General features: G+C 45.9%; 1 protein-coding gene across 1 annotated transcript; it reads left to right on the forward strand.

The window, feature by feature from the left end:
• The first annotated feature begins 245 nt into the window (after positions 1 to 245).
• Positions 246 to 16,879, forward strand: LOC128698062 (fibroin heavy chain-like). The gene is made up of 5 exons (XM_070097459.1): positions 246 to 267; positions 9,539 to 9,637; positions 10,109 to 10,164; positions 11,149 to 13,187; positions 13,440 to 16,879. The coding sequence occupies exons 1-5, from the start codon at positions 259 to 261 to the stop codon at positions 16,877 to 16,879; spliced, it is 5,643 nt and encodes a 1,880-aa protein (XP_069953560.1). The 5' UTR covers positions 246 to 258.
• The last annotated feature ends 941 nt before the right edge of the window (positions 16,880 to 17,820 follow it).

Below are 17,820 nucleotides of genomic sequence, written 5' to 3' on the forward strand. Positions count from 1 at the left end.
GTACAACTAGTTGAGTACTAGAGTAGACTAATTGAGTACTAGAATACAACTAGTCGGGTACCTGTGGGTACCTGTGGGTCCTGGTGGACATTTATGGGTACTTGTGGGCATTAGTGGGCACTTGTGGTCCCTGGTGGGAACTTGTAGTCCCTGGTGGGCAATGTTGGGCACTGGTGGGCAGGCTGGTGGTGGCTAGGGTGTGTGGTGCTGAGTATATAAGACGCAAACCTCTCGCTTCACCTCACACTCCTCGCCACCATGGAGACGGTACGTTCACCTCTCTTGTACCTTCACCTCTTCTTGTATGTAAAACCTCTTTTTGTATTCCATTTAGTAAATATCATCTTCCTGTTCTTCTCACCCGTCAAGTTTTGCTGTCGTTGATAACTGTAAATGGCTTTAAGGACATATCAGCTGATTAAGTGCTCTGTCACTTGTCTCCTGCAATCATTGTCAACTTGGGTTTTTATGGGTTAATTCACGAATCATCCTGTGCTCTCTTCCCGCTTATCTCCCACGAACTATTAACTTTAAACGAGCTGAGTTCTGTGTATATTTAGCGTACATTGTTCTTTACCAGCTTCGAGGTTTCCTGCTGATATCACACTGAAGGTTGATTGTCAAAACAACAGATGATGATCTGAAACTTGTCATGATTGTGACTAGACCTACCTGGAGTTCATTACCTTTGTAAATTGTGAATTCATTACCTCTGTAACTTGCTCAGTCATCAAAACTTTGAGGCCCAGTTCCTGGACCCATTATGTACCTCTGTAATCTTTTGACTACCGCCCACAGGATGGGTATGGGGTGCATAATAAACATATTAAACTAACTAACTGAACATCACACAGTAACACTGTACCATGGCCTTGGTGTACAAGGAAAAGCACAAGACTTTCTTCACATTAATCTCAGAGGGTTAACTTAGGATAAATCCGAGCAAGCAAAGCAGCATGGCTTACTTCCATTGGTTCTTCTTTCTGATTATAATAATAATTACTTCCATTGGGATCCTACGATCATTATTGCTAGGGTGAGACCCTCAACAGGTGACTAACGCCAAATTACCTACTGACTGTAACATGATATCGAGCTGTATGTGTAGGGAGACACCCATGCATGTCTCTTTTCATCACCCGGTATCGAACCGAGTTCCCTTCAATTGTAAACCGAAAGCCGTACCAACGACCTGCAGACCGAATAATGAGACTCGTCAGAAGGGAGCATCAAGCTTCCGCTCCCTACAAGGGAAGGGGATACCTTGATGCCGGCTAAAGGATTTTATGATTCAATGGACTGGATATCCATTCCCCTTCCTCTGATCGAACTTGAGTCCTCCCATTCTCCAGAAGATGTAAGATTTATGGGTTTAGCGTTTACCCATGCATGTCATAATTATGGACTAGCAGCCATTGTGGTGGTGGACAGTGACCTTGAAGATGAGCAGGAAACACTGTAATCAAGGTCGAGAACGCCGACCAACAGAGTTATTCAACCTTCATAGTGATTTTATCTTCATTTTAAAGAGCAGCGCTGTATAGCCCTTGTGGTTTAGCGCTTCTTTTTAATTATAATCATTCATTTTAAAGTGCTCACGTGATACGGACAGTGTTATACACAATATGTATAGTGCTATGTAAAGTGTTATGTGCTTAAAGTGTTTAGTAACTATATTTCCGAAGAATTAGTTAATGAGATTTAAAGCCTATCACCTACACTAGGGTCATTAAGGCTGAACGTAACTTATCACCAGACAAGAGTACTGATACCTAAAACTAAGATTAAACTTTTTGCATATATACGCTGAAATATAGGTTAAGTTTATGAGGAAATAGGACAAGTATTTCCTGACGTGGGTCTCAGTCATGTGATGACCCACAGCTGGAGCTTTTGGTCATCTGACGGGACCAATTTATATATAAAATAAGACGGTGGTCAAGTACATGCATGTAGAAAAATTCATATTTTACAATTCTATACAATAACATCAAAAACAATAAAATACCTTCAATTAACATTAATTCCTTACATAAACATATAGTAATGTTACTCAGGTGGGTTTTAAACACCGATGTTTACGTAGCTCAAGAGTTGACAGTAAAAAAAAAAAAAAAAAAAAAAAAATAGAGTCTGAGCTTGCTACCATCTGCAGCTCATAAGACTGCCATCCCCACGAGCCCCTTTGAGGCGGGGTAGATGGCAGACCAGAGGCCTAGCTTCTCCCTACGAGCCCCGTGAGGGCGGGGAATGTGGCTAGGCCTGGGGACACTTGGTCCCAAAGATGAGGAGGTACTTGTACCTCCTCCCATGGGAGACTTAAGTCTCGAGACACTCCCCAGATAGGGAGCCAAGGCCGGGTCACCACTACTTGGAAAAGACCCGGGCAGGGAGAATACCGGCGAAAAAAAAAAAAAAGTTGACAGTATTCAATAAAGGTAACACTGGTTATAAATGACCATAATTTTTAAAGGGGTGGACCGGTAAGCCAGCGGAAGCCTCGGTCAGATGACCAAAAGCTCCAAAGGCGGGTCATCATCTGACTAAGACCCGCGTCAGGAAACATTTGTCCTGTTTCCTGACGAACCTTACCTAACCTAACCTAAGTTGACAGTTGATCGACACCATGCCCAGCCCTTCTAGGGTAGGGTAGGTGCCTGAGCCCGAGCCTTTAGCTCATAAGACTGTCATTCCCATTTGCCCCCTTGGGGCGGGGATGGCAGACCAGAGAGGCCTAGCTTGTGGCTAGGCCTGGGGACAGTTGGTCCCAAAGATGAGGACGTACTTGTGCCTCCTCCCATGGGAGACTTAGGTCTCAGACACTCCCTAAAGAGGGAGCCAAGGCCGGGCCACCACTTGGAAAAGGCCCGGGCCGGGAGAATACCGGCGAATCTTTAATAATAATAATAATTGACAGTGACAAAATCTATTTCTTTTTTTATTTTGACCCAGTTTAGGCATTTGAAGGAGACTGACACTGGTGGCTGCTCTCATGCCTGTGAAGGGTTCTTGATTCAAGGACGTTGAGCTATGCTCCATAGAGTCGAGTCTGTTTACCTCATATTGCCCAGGTACTGTATGGCCCTTGTGTTTAGCGCTCGCTTGTCCATATATAATAGTATTAATTATAATGATTAAAATCTCTTGACGTTGGTACTAAAAAGAAATGTGCTGTTTCTATGTCAGTATTTTCCCTGGCGATGACCGTGAGTATCTTGTATGTCGTGATTGTGTCTCACGACGCTGGTTGTGTCAGCGGAGCTGAGATCCATCTCCTGAACCCCACTTGAAAATGTTCACTGGTGTGTAAGGTCACCCCAGTGAGGGAAGATGAACACTTATATCGTTGTTACTTTGGTTAATTTCTTTCACTTTCCTTCGACAACCATTCACAATCTCTGGTAGTTTAGTACTCGGCTCACAACTGAAGGACAAGGGTTGAATCCTGGGAAGGGTGGGATACACGGGCAAGCCTCTTAACACCTGCTGCCAGTGTTCACCGTACAGTGTTAGGTGTTAGTTGACTTATGGTGGGATCTACGGAAGAACTTAAAAGTACGCCATGGTACTCTCTCTCTCTCTCTCTCTCTCTCTCTCTCTCTCTCTCTCTCTCTCTCTCTCTCTCTCTCTCTCTCTCTCTCTCACACACACACACTCACACACACACACACACACACACACACACACACACACACACACACACACACTCACACACACACACACACACACACTCACACACACACACACACTCACACACACACACACACACACACTCACACTCACACTCACACTCACACACACACACACACACACACACACACACACACACACACACACACACACTCACACTCACACTCACACTCACACACACACACACACACACACACACACACACACACACACACACACACACACGCGCGCGCGCGCGCGCGCGACACACACCCACATGACACACCCACATCTTCACGAGTGCACCACAACAGGTTCAGGAATACATTAAGACATTCTCACTTGCCCTGGTGGAGTTCCTGAGGTACAGGTGGCCAGGTCATGCCTCTAGCTACTGGGCCAGCCAGTGAAAGTCAACCACCTCAGAAACATCCACCAAAGAATCGAATGCTATGGTATAACCTAACCATTCTCACTGATCCTCTCTCTTGTCTTATTCTTTAATAATAATAATAATAATAATAATAATAATAATTTTTTGTTATTATTATAACCATTTTCATCATGATTTTTATATCGCTTCTGACGATATGCTAGGCACTATGCTTACTCCCAGGTCGTCTTTGAATGAGGTCTGCAGCCTCTGTCCCCCGTGTCTATACTCTGTGGCCGGTCTTCTGGCCCCCTCCCCTAACCTTCATAACCTTGCATTTGCTGGGGTTGAACTCAAACAACCACTTACCTGGTCGACCCTAAAATGCGTCCAGATCCGTTTGAAGCCTTTCCCTGTCTTCATTCTCGTGCACCTTGTCTACATCTTGTAATAAACCCGTGCACCTGGTCTGCACCTTGTAACTACCCTGTGCACCTTGTAACCACCCCGTGCACCTTGTAACTACCCTGTGCACCTTGTAACCACCCCTGCACTTTATAACCACCACGTGCACTTTGTAACCACCCCTACATCTGGTTTACACCTTGTAACCACTCGTGCACATGGTCTACACCTTGTAACCACTCGTTCATATGGTCTACACCTTGTAACCACCCGTGCACATGGTCCACACCTTGTAACCACTCGTGCACCTGGTCTACACCTTGTAATCACCCGTGCACATGGTCTACACCTTGTAACCACCCGTGCACATGGTCTACACCTTATAACCACCCGTGCACATGGTCTACACCTTGTAACCACCCGTGCACATGGTCTACACCTTGTAACCACTCGTTCATATGGTCTACACCTTGTAACCACCCGTGCACATGGTCCACACCTTGTAACCACTCGTGCACCTGGTCTACACCTTGTAATCACCCGTGCACATGGTCTACACCCAGTGTTCAACACACATGTTCAACCAGTTGAACCTGGCTCAGGCGAAGAGAGAGAGAGAGAGAGAGAGAGAGAGAGAGAGAGAGAGAGAGAGAGAGAGAGAGAGAGAGTTTCTCTCTTCCAGCATTGCCCAGCATTTTTTTTTTATTCTCAAAAAACTCACTTAAGGTCAGGCATTTGAAAGAGAAAGTATAAGGAAGGAGAGTATTGAGTCGCTGGACCTGGTCTTCCAGGGTGTGGCTCCTGGCTGGTGAAGGGCTCTTGATTTAAGGAACTAGAGCAAATTTCTATGTTAACTACACTACATGTTGCAACACACACAACCGGTCGCGTCTCAGTACCTGGGAGGAAAAAATATATTACCAGCGGTCTTGTTATCCGCTGTTCCTGTCTTCAGAGAACTTTATTGTTTGTGTGTGAACCTCTGATACGTCCTTGATGCCTGCGAAGTGCTCTTGATCCAGGTGATTGAAGCCAACCCTTCCACTGATCAGACATCTAGGAACTAGCCAGGCCATCCTAGACACAAGCTAGGACACCCTAGTCACTAGGAACGAGCAAGGATATCCTATAAATTAGACATCCAAGTTACTAGGAGCTTGCCAGGCCATCCTAGACTGTCTAGGACATCCTAGTCACTAGGAACGAGCCATGTGATCCTAGACACACTAGCCAGGATATCCTAGTCAATAGGAACTTGCCAGGCCATTCTAAACACACTAGCCAGGACATCCTAGTCACTAGGAACGAGCCATGTGATCCTAGACACACTAGCCAGGATATCCTAGTCAATAGGAACTTGCCAGGCCATCCTAGACACACTAGCCAGGATATCCTAGTCACTAGGAACTTGCCAGGCCATCCTAGACACACTAGCCAGGACATCCAAGTCACTAGGAACTAGGCAGGCCAGGTTGTTTTAAAACGCAAACAAAACTAGATAAATATCTTGACTTTCTAGGACCATGGTAATAAAACCAGAGTTGTGGTGTGACTCGTCCAATTTCACAAACATGACGTACACACATACAACTCTAGTTTTAAAACTGAAAGTAAGGTGGTGGGAGGTTTTTATGTATATAGATGGCCAGGCTGGGCCGGTTGTGCTGCCGGAGAATTGATTCCGGTTAAAACAAGGCCGGTTAGGCAGCTTATTGGTTTTCTTTTACCGAATTATGACTTAAAAGGTTTAAAGCTTTCAATAATAATAATATTTATAATAATAATAAGGATTCTCATGATAAAAATATTTTTAAATATTATTAAAATTATAATAATAATAATTATTATTATTATTAATATTATTATTATTGTTATTTTTGCAAAACTGCATAAATGTAACAAATTTCAATTGTAAATTTGACTGAGCAATAGTTAACGCACATTTGTTATCTTTATATATATATATATATATATATATATATATATATATATATATATATATATATATATATATATATATATATATATATGTAATTAATTAAAATATCAAGTAGTTTAATGAGATTACTACTAAGTCAGGTTCAAGTGTGGTGTGAGCGATGATCTTACACCTGGAACACGCCACAACACGCCACAACACGCCACACCGTCCTACTCTCACTCACTAACCTGCCTTTTACCTGGTTTTTGACTCAGTGTGTCGACTGACACTTTCTCGGCCACTCGGGAAAACAGGATAAACTTGACATTCACATGTTAGTGTTATATATATATTTTTCGATTTATTTGTTTATTTTTATCATTGTTGCTATTATTATTATTATTATTAAAAATTATTATTATTATTATTATTATTATTATTATTATTATTACAGTATTATTACCCCAAGTCTCTTATTCTGTTTAGCTCTCCTGATCGACGTCACTTTGTTTATATGTACTCTGTTCCAGTTTATATATATATATATATATATATATATATATATATATATATATATATATATATATATATATATATATATATATATATATATATATATATATAATAATTTTTTTTTTTTTTTTTTTTTTTTTTTTTAAATTTCCATAGTAGAGTAGCTCACATTTTACCATCATCCAACATCATTTTTGATGGGAATCTTTTCCCGTGTCCTCGATGGAAAATTTGCAGATTTTTTGGTTACCTTCTGTGAAGCATGTTGCAATGTTGTGAATATTATAATATATGAAAGTGAAGACTGGGGAGAGTTCTGTTCCGTGGCTTGTTTGGTAACGCTCTGCCCACATATGCCTGAGTGTCCGTGGTTCGATCACCGGTTCTTCGTTTCGCCTATTGTCCCTGTTCACCTAGCAGTAAATAGGTACCTGGGTGTTAGTCGACTGGTGTGTGTGTGGCATCCTGGGGGACAAAATTGACATAATTTGCTCGAAATGCTCTGCATAACATTGATGTCAGCTAGGACTGTATACCTTGTACATGTAGAAATAAAGATTATTATTATTATTATTATTATTATTATTATTATTATTATTATTATATTGTCACTTTCATTTCTATGGAAGGGTTCTTCCTTATTCGAAGGGATTTTGATCTACCCTCCTCTTCCTCGGATCAAACCTGGTTGCTATTCCTGAGGCGATGTATGATCCGAACGGGTTTAGCGCTTCCCCACGATGATGATTATAATGATCTGGATATATAATTTGTTTAACAATTATTTTTAATTATTTTTATATTAAAAATTATTATAAGAATAATTATGATTAGAATAATAAATTACAATAATTGTAATAACGAAATTTATTATTATTATTATTATTATTATTATTATTATTATTAAAGAAAACTGTTGATTATTTTTTCTTTTGAAATTATTAATGCGTTTATGAGAAGTTTTATTCTGTTTCCTGAACCTAACTTAATGGGAAGGAGAGCTAAACTCACAGGGGTGCCACAGTGCCACGGCGGCGGGGGGGAGGGAGGTAATAAGGGCCGATCAAAAAAAAAAAAAATAAGGAGGGGGTCCCCTCACCAGTGTCAGGTTCCCTAGAGGAAACTAGGGGTACTACTGGTTCTAGAGAAGGACCTGACTAGTCTTGGGGAAGGACCTGACTGATTCTACGGGAAGGCTTTGACTAGTCCTGGAGAAGGACCTGACTGGTTCTAGGGGAAGAACCTGACTAGTCCTGGGGAAGGCCCTGACTAGTCCTGGGGAAGGACCTGACTAGTCCTGGGGAAGGACCTGACTAGTCCTGGGGAAGGACCTGACTTGTCCTGGGGAAGGACCTGAATAGTCCTGGGGAAAGACCTGACTAGTCCTGGGGGAAGGACCTGACTAGTCCTGGGGAAGGCCCTGACTAGTCCTGGGGAAGGACCTGACTAGTCCTGGGGAAGGACCTGACTAGTCCTGGGGAAGGACCTGACTAGTCCTGGGGAAGGACCTGACTAGTCCTGGGGAAGGACCTGACTAGTCCTGGGGAAGGCCCTGACTAGTCCTGGGGAAGGACCTGACAAGTCCTGGGGAAGGACCTGACTAGTCCTGGGGAAGGACCTGACTAGTCCTGGGGAAGGACCTGACTAGTCCTGGAGAAGGACCTGACTAGTCTAGACCAGTGGCTATTTTCTTGTCAGCCTTAAGAGGCTTGGGTCCCTCAGTGACTCCCTCAGCCACCCAAACAAAAATAGTAATAATAATAACATTGCTTCAAAATAAATCTCCTAGTTCCACCGCCCTCCCTTCCGACCAGAAAGCCACCCCTAAGCCCCCTTCTCCAAGTATATCATTATTATTAGAATCAAGCGTTAAACCTACAAGGGTCATACAGGGCTGCCCTCCCCCCCCCCAGAATAGAAATTCTAGTGAGGCAGGATGGTAGGGTCATAAGAAACATGAAGCGTGCGTTAGTGTCATGTGATGACAATGTCCAAGTGAGGTGACTTGACAGTTATATGGAGACATTTTTAGCTGATGTTTAGTCTATTGTTAAGGCAGCTTCCAATTATTTTTCTCTGCGTAAATCAGCTTCTTGGACAACTATCTTAGCATCACCACTTTTTAAGTGTCTCAGGTTGCTTCTGTGTTATACACAAAATCAACTATAGCTACAACTGCACTTATTATATTCTCACTCTCAGATCGGGGGTTTAGTTAGTATTATATATCTTCATTATGCATCTCATTCCCATGCTGTGGGTGGCAGTCACAATAGTAAACAGGCAAATAATGGGTCCTTGGACTAGGCCGCAAAGTTCTCATAACTGGGTAAGCAGCGGTGATAATGGTGTAGTTATATGTTTATATCTGCTTACAGTCATTATGAGTTATTTGTACAGACATAAAGTCAGTTACGAAAACATTACAGTGTAGCTTATGTGTGCTTTACAATTATTCGTATACAATTTTATTTTAACAAAGTATGGTTGGATTTAAGCAAGTGATCTGGCAGTTTCAAATACGTATATCGTGTCACTTGATGGCGAGACGTTTCCTTTAATACCACAGCTACACACCTGTCTCTGTCTACATTATATAAACCTTGTTTAATGCAAACCATCCTTTTTTTTCTAATATTACAATGTGTCTCTTACAGACGCGGGTGGTGCTGGTAGCGACGTGTGCGCTACTCTGTGCTGTGTGTGTCACCTCTCAAGGCTACTCTCTCCCAGTACCTACATCACATCTCTCCTCGGTAAGTTAGATTATAACTCTTATCTCCCCAGGTAAGTGTAAATTTCTTTACAAGGGGGAAAACTCAGTCATTTTGGGTTGTGTGGAAAAAAAATCTCCATTACTAGAGACTTCTTAGGACAAACATTTTCCTTGCAATAGCAACTTAATGTAAATTATATTTTCCTCGTAATAAGCAAGTCTATAATTATATATATAATGAATCATGACATATTTCCTAGCAGTGAGTCAGCCTATGACTAGTTAACTGGAATAGTCGAAATAAACCATAATATTTTTTCTTGTAATGAGTTAGCCTGTTACTGTATCGTAACTTAAGTGATTATATTTAATGAATCATGACAGTTTTCCTAGCAATGATTACTCCTGTAACTAAATAAATGAAATATAGCAATCACAACGTTTGCCCTGCAATGACTAGGCCTATAAACAATTCCTGGAATAATAACTTGTGTATATTTGTATAACGAAGAGAGGTGGTGACCACGGCGATAACTACGACGACCTGGATGATAGCTACGCCTTCAGGTAACATGCATGTCACTAATCCCTTTAAAGGGAGGTTCCTTGATCCATTTCCTTGAACCAAGAGCCCCCTCAAAACCCCTGTTCGAAATAATGGGCACCTGAATCCCTTCCTCCTTTATATGAGAGGTGTTCCACGTACAGACTGGCTAAAATGGCACGGTAGAGATCATGGCCTCCCAGCCTGTTAATGAAGTTGTAGAAGATGACACAGTCGAAGGTGATTTCCTCGACCCGAACTGAGCTGTGAGTCACCTTCATTTGTTTCATCTCCGGTCGCTTCATTTACAGTGCCAGTGCCTGCAGGTGGCCCTGACCTGGCCTGCAGGTGACCCTGGCCTGGCCTGCAGGTGACCCTGGTCTGGCCTGCAGGTGGCCCTGACCTGGCCTGCAGGTGGCCCTGACCTGGCCTGCAGGTGGCCCTGACCTGGCCTGCAGGTGACCCTGGCCTGGCCTGCAGGTGGCCCTGACCTGGCCTGCAGGTGGCCCTGACCTGGCCTGCAGGTGGCCCTGGCCTGGCCAGTGCCGTGTGAACCAAGTGTGGAACATGTCTCATTATTTTTCTTTGGTCGTTTATTTCTCGTTCTTTTCAAAACTCGTTGTTGTTCTTCTCGACAAAACCAACAAACACATTCTCTTTTTTTTTCACTAAAAATCTTCACATTTTGTCCAATAGTTTTTTTTTTTAATTTAAATATTAATATTTATGGGGGAGCGCTAAACCTGTAGGTGTCATACGTCAGAGGGAATGGTGGGTAATTAGGTTCCTTGAATCAAGAGACCCTCAACAGCATCAAGGAATCTCCCTGGAAGGGATAATAATTGCTACATTATTATAATCATAACTAAGCGCTAAACCCACAAGGGTCATACAGCGCTGAATAATTACTATAACAATTGAAAAAAAAATTATAACAAATGTGAATAATAATAATTCACGTAATTACTAAAATTATACTAATAATTCTCTCACAATTTCTTCCATAGATACGACGTAAAAGACGATTATTCCGGTAATAACTATGGTCACTATGAGAACCGGGATGACAGTTCGACTCAGGGCGAGTATTACATCTACCTGCCGGATGGTCGCCGCCAGCAGGTCAGCTACGTGGTGGCCGGAGACTCCGGCTACGTGGCACAGGTCAAGTACGAGGGTGAGGCTGACAGCTACAGCTATAGCACTCAGACCCATGGATCCTTGAGTGGTGGGAGAGTGGCGAGTGGGAAACTGCGGGCCTCAGCGCGCAAGTCTGCAGCAGATGAAGCTGGAGTCAGCTTTGGCTCGGGAGCTGGAGCTGGCTTCGGTGCAGGAGCTGGAGTTGGATCAGGATCTGCCTTTGGTGCAGGAGCTGGAGCTGGCTTCGGTGCAGGAGCTGGAGCTGGATCAGGAGCTGGCGTTGGTGCAGGAGCAGGAGCTGGCTTTGGTGCAGGAGCTGGAGCTGGCTTCGGTGCAGGAGTTGGATCAGGAGCTGGCTTCGGTGCAGGAGCTGGATCAGGAGCTGGCTTCGGTGCAGGAGCTGGATCAGGAGCTGGCTTCGGTGCAGGAGCTGGAGCTGGATCAGGAGCTGGCTTCGGTGCAGGAGCTGGAGCTGGATCAGGAGCTGGCTTCGGTGCAGGAGCTGGATCAGGAGCTGGCTTCGGTGCTGGATCAGGAGCTGGCTTTGGTGCAGGAGCTGGAGCTGGATCAGGAGCTGGCTTCGGTGCAGGAGCTGGATCAGGAGCTGGCTTCGGTGCTGGATCAGGAGCTGGCTTTGGTGCAGGAGCTGGAGCTGGATCAGGAGCTGGCTTCGGTGCAGGAGCTGGATCAGGAGCTGGCTTCGGTGCAGGAGCTGGATCAGGAGCTGGCTTTGGTGCAGGAGCTGGAGCTGGATCAGGAGCTGGCTTCGGTGCAGGAGCTGGATCAGGAGCTGGCTTCGGTGCAGGAGCTGGATCAGGAGCTGGCTTTGGTGCAGGAGCTGGAGCTGGATCAGGAGCTGGTTTCGGTGCAGGAGCTGGATCAGGAGCTGGCTTCGGTGCTGGATCAGGAGCTGGCCTTGGTGCAGGAGCTGGAGCTGGATCAGGAGCTGGCTTCGGTGCAGGAGCTGGATCAGGAGCTGGCTTCAGTGCAGGAGCTGGATCAGGAGCTGGCTTCAGTGCAGGAGCTGGATCAGGAGCTGGCTTTGGTGCTGGAACTGGATCAGGAGCTGGCTTTGGTGCAGGAGCTGGCTTCGGTGCAGGAGCTGGATCAGGAGCTGGCTTTGGTGCAGGAGCTGGAGCTGGATCGGGAGCTGGCTTCGGTGCAGGAGCTGGATCAGGAGCTGGCATTGGTGCAGGAGCTGGAGCTGGATCAGGAGCTGGCTTTGGTGCAGGAGCTGGAACTGGATCAGGAGCCGGCTTTGGTGCAGGAACTGGATCAGGAGCTGGCTTCGGTGCAGGAGCTGGATCAGGAGCTGGCTTCAGTGCAGGAGCTGGATCAGGAGCTGGCTTCAGTGCAGGAGCTGGATCAGGAGCTGGCATTGGTGCAGGAGCTGGAGCTGGATCAGGAGCTGGCTTTGGTGCAGGAGCTGGAACTGGATCAGGAGCTGGCTTTGGTGCAGGAGCTGGATCAGGAGCTGGCTTCGGTGCAGGAGCTGGATCAGGAGCTGGCTTCGGTGCAGGAGCTGGATCGGGAGCTGGCTTTGGTGCAGGAGCTGGATCAGGAGCTGCCTTCGGTGCAGGAGCTGGATCAGGAGCTGGCTTCGGTACAGGAGCTGGATCAGGAGCTGCCTTCGGTGCAGGAGCTGGATCAGGAGGTGGCTTCGGTACAGGAGCTGGATCAGGAGCTGCCTTCGGTGCAGGACCTGGATCAGGAGCTGGCTTCGGTGCAGGAGCTGGATCAGGAGCTGCCTTTGGTGCTGGAGCTGGATCAGGAGCTGGCTTCGGTGCAGGAGCTGGATCAGGAGCTGCCTTCGGTGCAGGAGCTGGATCAGGAGCTGGATCAGGCACTGCCTTCGGTGTTGGAGCTGGATCAGGAGCTGGCTTCGGTGCAGGAGCTGGATCAGGAGGTGGCTTCGGTGCAGGAGCTGGATCAGGAGCTGCCTTCGGTGCAGGACCTGGATCAGGAGCTGGCTTCGGTGCAGGAGCTGGATCAGGAGCTGCCTTCGGTGCAGGAGCTGGATCAGGAGCTGGCTTCGGTGCAGAAGCTGGATCAGGAGCTGGCTTCGGTGCAGGAGCTGGATCAGGAGCTGGCATTGGTGCAGGAGCTGGAGCTGGCTTCGGTGCAGGAGCTGGATCAGGAGCTGGCTTCGGTGCAGGAGCTGGTTTTGGTGCAGGAGCTGGATCAGGAGCTGGCTTCGGTGCTGGAGCAGGAAGTGGATCAGGAGCTGGCTTCGGTGCAGGAGCAGGAGCTGGCTTCGGTGCAGGTGCAGGAGCAGGAGCTGGCTTTGATTCAGATGTTGGAACAGGAGCTGGAAGTGTCTTTAGTGCAGGTGTTGGAACAGGAGCTGGAACTAGCTTCAGTGCAGGTGTTGGAACAGGAGCTGGAACTGGCTTCAGTGCAGGTGTTGGAACAGGAGCTGGAACTGGCTTCGGTGCAGGTGTTGGAACAGGAGCTGGCTTCGGTGCAGGTGTTGGAACTGGAACTGGCTTCGGTGCAGGTGTTGAAACTGGTGGAACTGGCTTCAGTGCAGATGTTGGAACAGGAGCTGGCTTTGGTGCAGGTGTTGGAACTGGAACTGGCTTCAGTGCAGGTGTTGAAACTGGAACTGGCTTCGGTGCAGGTGTTGGAACAGGAGCTGGCTTCGGTGCAGGTGTTGGAACTGGAACTGGCTTCGGTGCAGGTGTTGGAACAGGAGCAAGAGCTGACTTTGGTGCAGGAACTGGAGCAGGAGCTGGCTTTGGTGCAGGTGTTGGAACAGGAGCTGGAGCAGGTGTTGGCATTGGCTCTGGAGCAGGAACTGGCTTTATATCAGGAGCAGGGACAGGCTTTGGTGTAGGATCAAGATCTGGCTCTGGCTTAGCAGCAAGTGTCAGCCTAGGAGCAGGAGGCAGCAGTGGCAGCGTTGAATCAAGGACAAGCACTGACTTCACCTCGGAAACAGCAGCAGGTTTTGACAGGGGAACAAGCGCCAGCTTTATTTCAGAAGGAGCAGGCTTTGACACGGGAACAAGCTCTACCTTCACTTCAGGAGCGAGCTTTGAAGGAACGAGTGCTGGCTTCACCTCAGGAGCGGGCATTGATGAAGGAACAAGCACCGGAGGCAGTGCTTCTTTCACTTCAGAAAGCGATGGATTTGCTTCTTCAGGCGGAGTTGAAGAAATTAGCAGTGGAGGTATACAAGCACAGGCTTTAACAGGTGAAGGTGAAGATAGTGGTGATCATGGTGATTCTGATGGAGAAAGTGAATTTAACGAAGATGAAGAAGGTGGAGAGCAGGAATCGACAGATGGATTTGGCAGTGCTGACTCAGAGGGCATTAGTGAGGAACATGCAGAGGGAGTGAGTGGTGACAATGGTGGCTTTACAGATAGTCAAGCAGGTGGCTTTGCTACAGGGGCTGGAGGGGACTTTGGTGGTCAGTCAGAAGGTGGAGGAGATTTTGCAGTAAGCCAGACAAGTGGTGCTGGAAGCTTTGGCACAAGTGAAGGTGGCTTTGGTGATGGTCACACAGGTGAAGGTGGTTTTGGTGGTCAGACAGGAGGTGGTGGTGGTGGTGGTGGTTTTGATGCTGGTCAAACAGGAGGGGAAGGTGGTTTTGGTATAAGTCAGACTGGAAGTGGAAATGGCTTTGCTGTTAGCCAGAGAGGAGGAGGAGGAGGAGGTGGATCTGTTGTTCAAACACAAGACAGGGGAGTTAGCTTTAGTGTCGGTCAAGCAGGAGGGGCTGGCTTTGGTGTTACTGGGATAAGTGGAGCCGGTGGCTCTGGCCTTTCTATTGGCCACATAGGTAGGGGTGGCATTTCCACAAGTCACACTGGTAGTACGGGTGAATTTGGTACCCAGCAGACTGGAAGTGTTTTCAGTTCTAGTTCAGCCAGTGGAGGAGGCTTCAGTACTACTACAGCTAGTCCGATAGTAACTTCAGGCAGCAGGTTTACATCCGGTGGAAGTGGAAGCTCCATCATCACTGCAGTTCCTGCATCCAGTGCTTTTATTTCAACTTCTGCTCCTTCAAAGAATGTGGCAAGCCATGCTAGTCAAACAGGATTCAGTGGTCAAACAGCAAGTGGATTTTCAGCTGGTCAAGTAGGTGGAGGAAGTGTGGGTATTAGTGGAATCAGCAGCAGGACAAGAGGAGGCTTCTCTGTCGGGTCAACTTCTGCTCCTGTTGTAAGCGCTCTAATATCAACTCCTGCACCTGCTTTCAGCACTGTACAGCAGCTAAGCAAGGGAGAATTTGGACAGTCAGCAAGTGGTTTTAGTGGCAGTACAACTGTAAGAACTGGTGGCAGCAGTGCTATTAGTAAAGCAAGTGGAATTTCTATAAGTCATAGCGGTGGTACTGGTGAATTTGGTGCTCAGCAGGCTGGAGGTAGCTTCAGTTCTGGTTTTGCCTCAACCAGTGGAGGCGGCTTCAGCTCTACTACTACTGCTAAGCCACTTGTAAGCTCTGGAGGAGGATTCATATCTGGTGGAAGTGGAAGCTCAGTTATCACTGCAGTTCCTGTGACCAGTGCCTTCGTTTCGTCGACTACTGCCCCTGTCAAGAGTGTAGGAAGCAGCACAAGACTAAGTGGTGGACAGTCAGTAGGATTCGGAGGTAAAGCAGCAGGTGGATTTTCAGTTGGTGGTAGTGGATTAGCAGGTGGAAGTGTGGGTGTCAGTGGATTCAATGCAAAGGCAAGAGGTGGAGGATTCTCTGCTGGGTCAAGTGCCAGTGGCTTTGCAGCAGGTATTGGTGGAGGAACTGTTAATGCTGTCACTCCTGCTACTCTCACACGTGCTCTGGTTTCAACTTCTGCACCCTCTTTTAACACTATACAGCAGACAAGTAAAGGCAAATTTGAACAGTCACGGAGTGGCTTTAGTGGCAGCACTGCAGGAACAATAATCAATGCTGCTACAGTCACGCCAATCATTAGCTCAGCTGGGGCAAGTTCAAGTGGTGGGTTTTTAACTAGTGGACTTTCTGCTGGGGTCACCAGTGCTACCCCAGTGGCCAGTGCTCGCTTTGTCACCCCTGCTCCTGCAGTTACTGTGGGAAGTCTCTCAACTCAATCAGGATTCAATGGTGGACTTGCTCAAGCTGGTGGATTTTCAGCTGGGAGCAGATTCAGTAGCAAAAGTGGTGCTGGATTTCGTGGCAGGAATGTAGATGCCAATGAACTTGTTGTTCAACAAGTTGGAAAAAGTGGATTTGTTGGTAGTTCAGGGTCTGGAGTTGTGAGTGTTAGTCCTGTCACCAGTGCTATTGTTTCATCAGGACCCATATTGACTCTAGGTAGCCATGGGGGTCAAGCAGGATTTGGTGGAGGTCAATTTACATCTGGAGGATTCAGTCAGTCAGGATTCAGTAGTGGATTTGCTGGTCAGGCTTCCAGTTTTGATGGCAGGAAAAGCAGCCGAACTTTGTCAGGTCCCAAAATTCATGTGAATCAGGGCGAACCCATAATTGCTGCTACGGTAAGAACGGTAGATGCCTCTCCAGCAAATGTATTGAGTACTCTTGTTAATGCTTCGCGGAATAAAGTCCAGATTGCCCCGGCTAGTCAAGTAATATCTCTGGGATCACTTTCTGGAAAAACCAAAAAGATTTAATGATATAAAACACACGAGCCTGTGATGCTCTTTTGTAAAGTTTGTCTATGTTCCACACATCCATATGCAATCATGTGCAGCTCATATGAATCAGAAGTCTTACATGAACAAAAATTCACATCTAGTCAAATACTGTATTTGCTGCATTTTGTGTATGCACAAATCTTTAGTGTTCAGTTTCATCTTAATTTACTGCTGCCCATTCTAAAACAAAGCTTTGGTCCTGTCATAACCTGTACTGGGAGCTAGACACAAACAGGTCTTGGTTGCCAGCAAGATATCAAAATTCTATATAATTATATTCAACTTATAATCATGGGGAAGCACTAAACCCATAGGATTATACAGTGCCTGTGGGGAGGGGATGGAAGGTATTCAGGCTTAATTCAGGGAACTGGAGCAGATCCAATTCCCTAGATCAAGAGCCCCTCACCAGCATCAAGTAGTCTCCCTCAAGGTTCAAAGTACCTAGAAAAAGCAATACATAATAAGGTTTGATCCAAAGGTGAAGGTAACTAAGAGCCCTTAATGAGCATCAACATACTTTACCTTGAAGGATCAAATTATAAGTTCATGCTTATTTTTATCTTAGCAAAATTGGTTACATTAGTAATGTGCCGTTACCTTATTACATTTTAAGTGCTAAACCCATAAGGATTATTATAATAATCAAAGCATTAAACAACCATAAGGTATGTTATTATAATCAATTATTATTATTACAATCAAAAGGAAGCGCTAAGCCACATATTATAGTCAAAAAAGTACTAAACCTATAAGGGTCATACAGCCCTATAAGGTATGACATTAGGTTAAATTGTAATCAAATTATAAACAGATTAAAAATTAAACTATTCCCTTAGCAAAAATCAATCTTACATTGTTGGTATACAGTCCTAAAGCAAAGAGCACCAGTCTTAAAAGAAAAGTTATGAAAAGCA

This window comes from Cherax quadricarinatus, chromosome 58, assembly GCF_038502225.1.
Source record: "Cherax quadricarinatus isolate ZL_2023a chromosome 58, ASM3850222v1, whole genome shotgun sequence".
NCBI classification, from domain to species: domain Eukaryota; kingdom Metazoa; phylum Arthropoda; class Malacostraca; order Decapoda; family Parastacidae; genus Cherax; species Cherax quadricarinatus.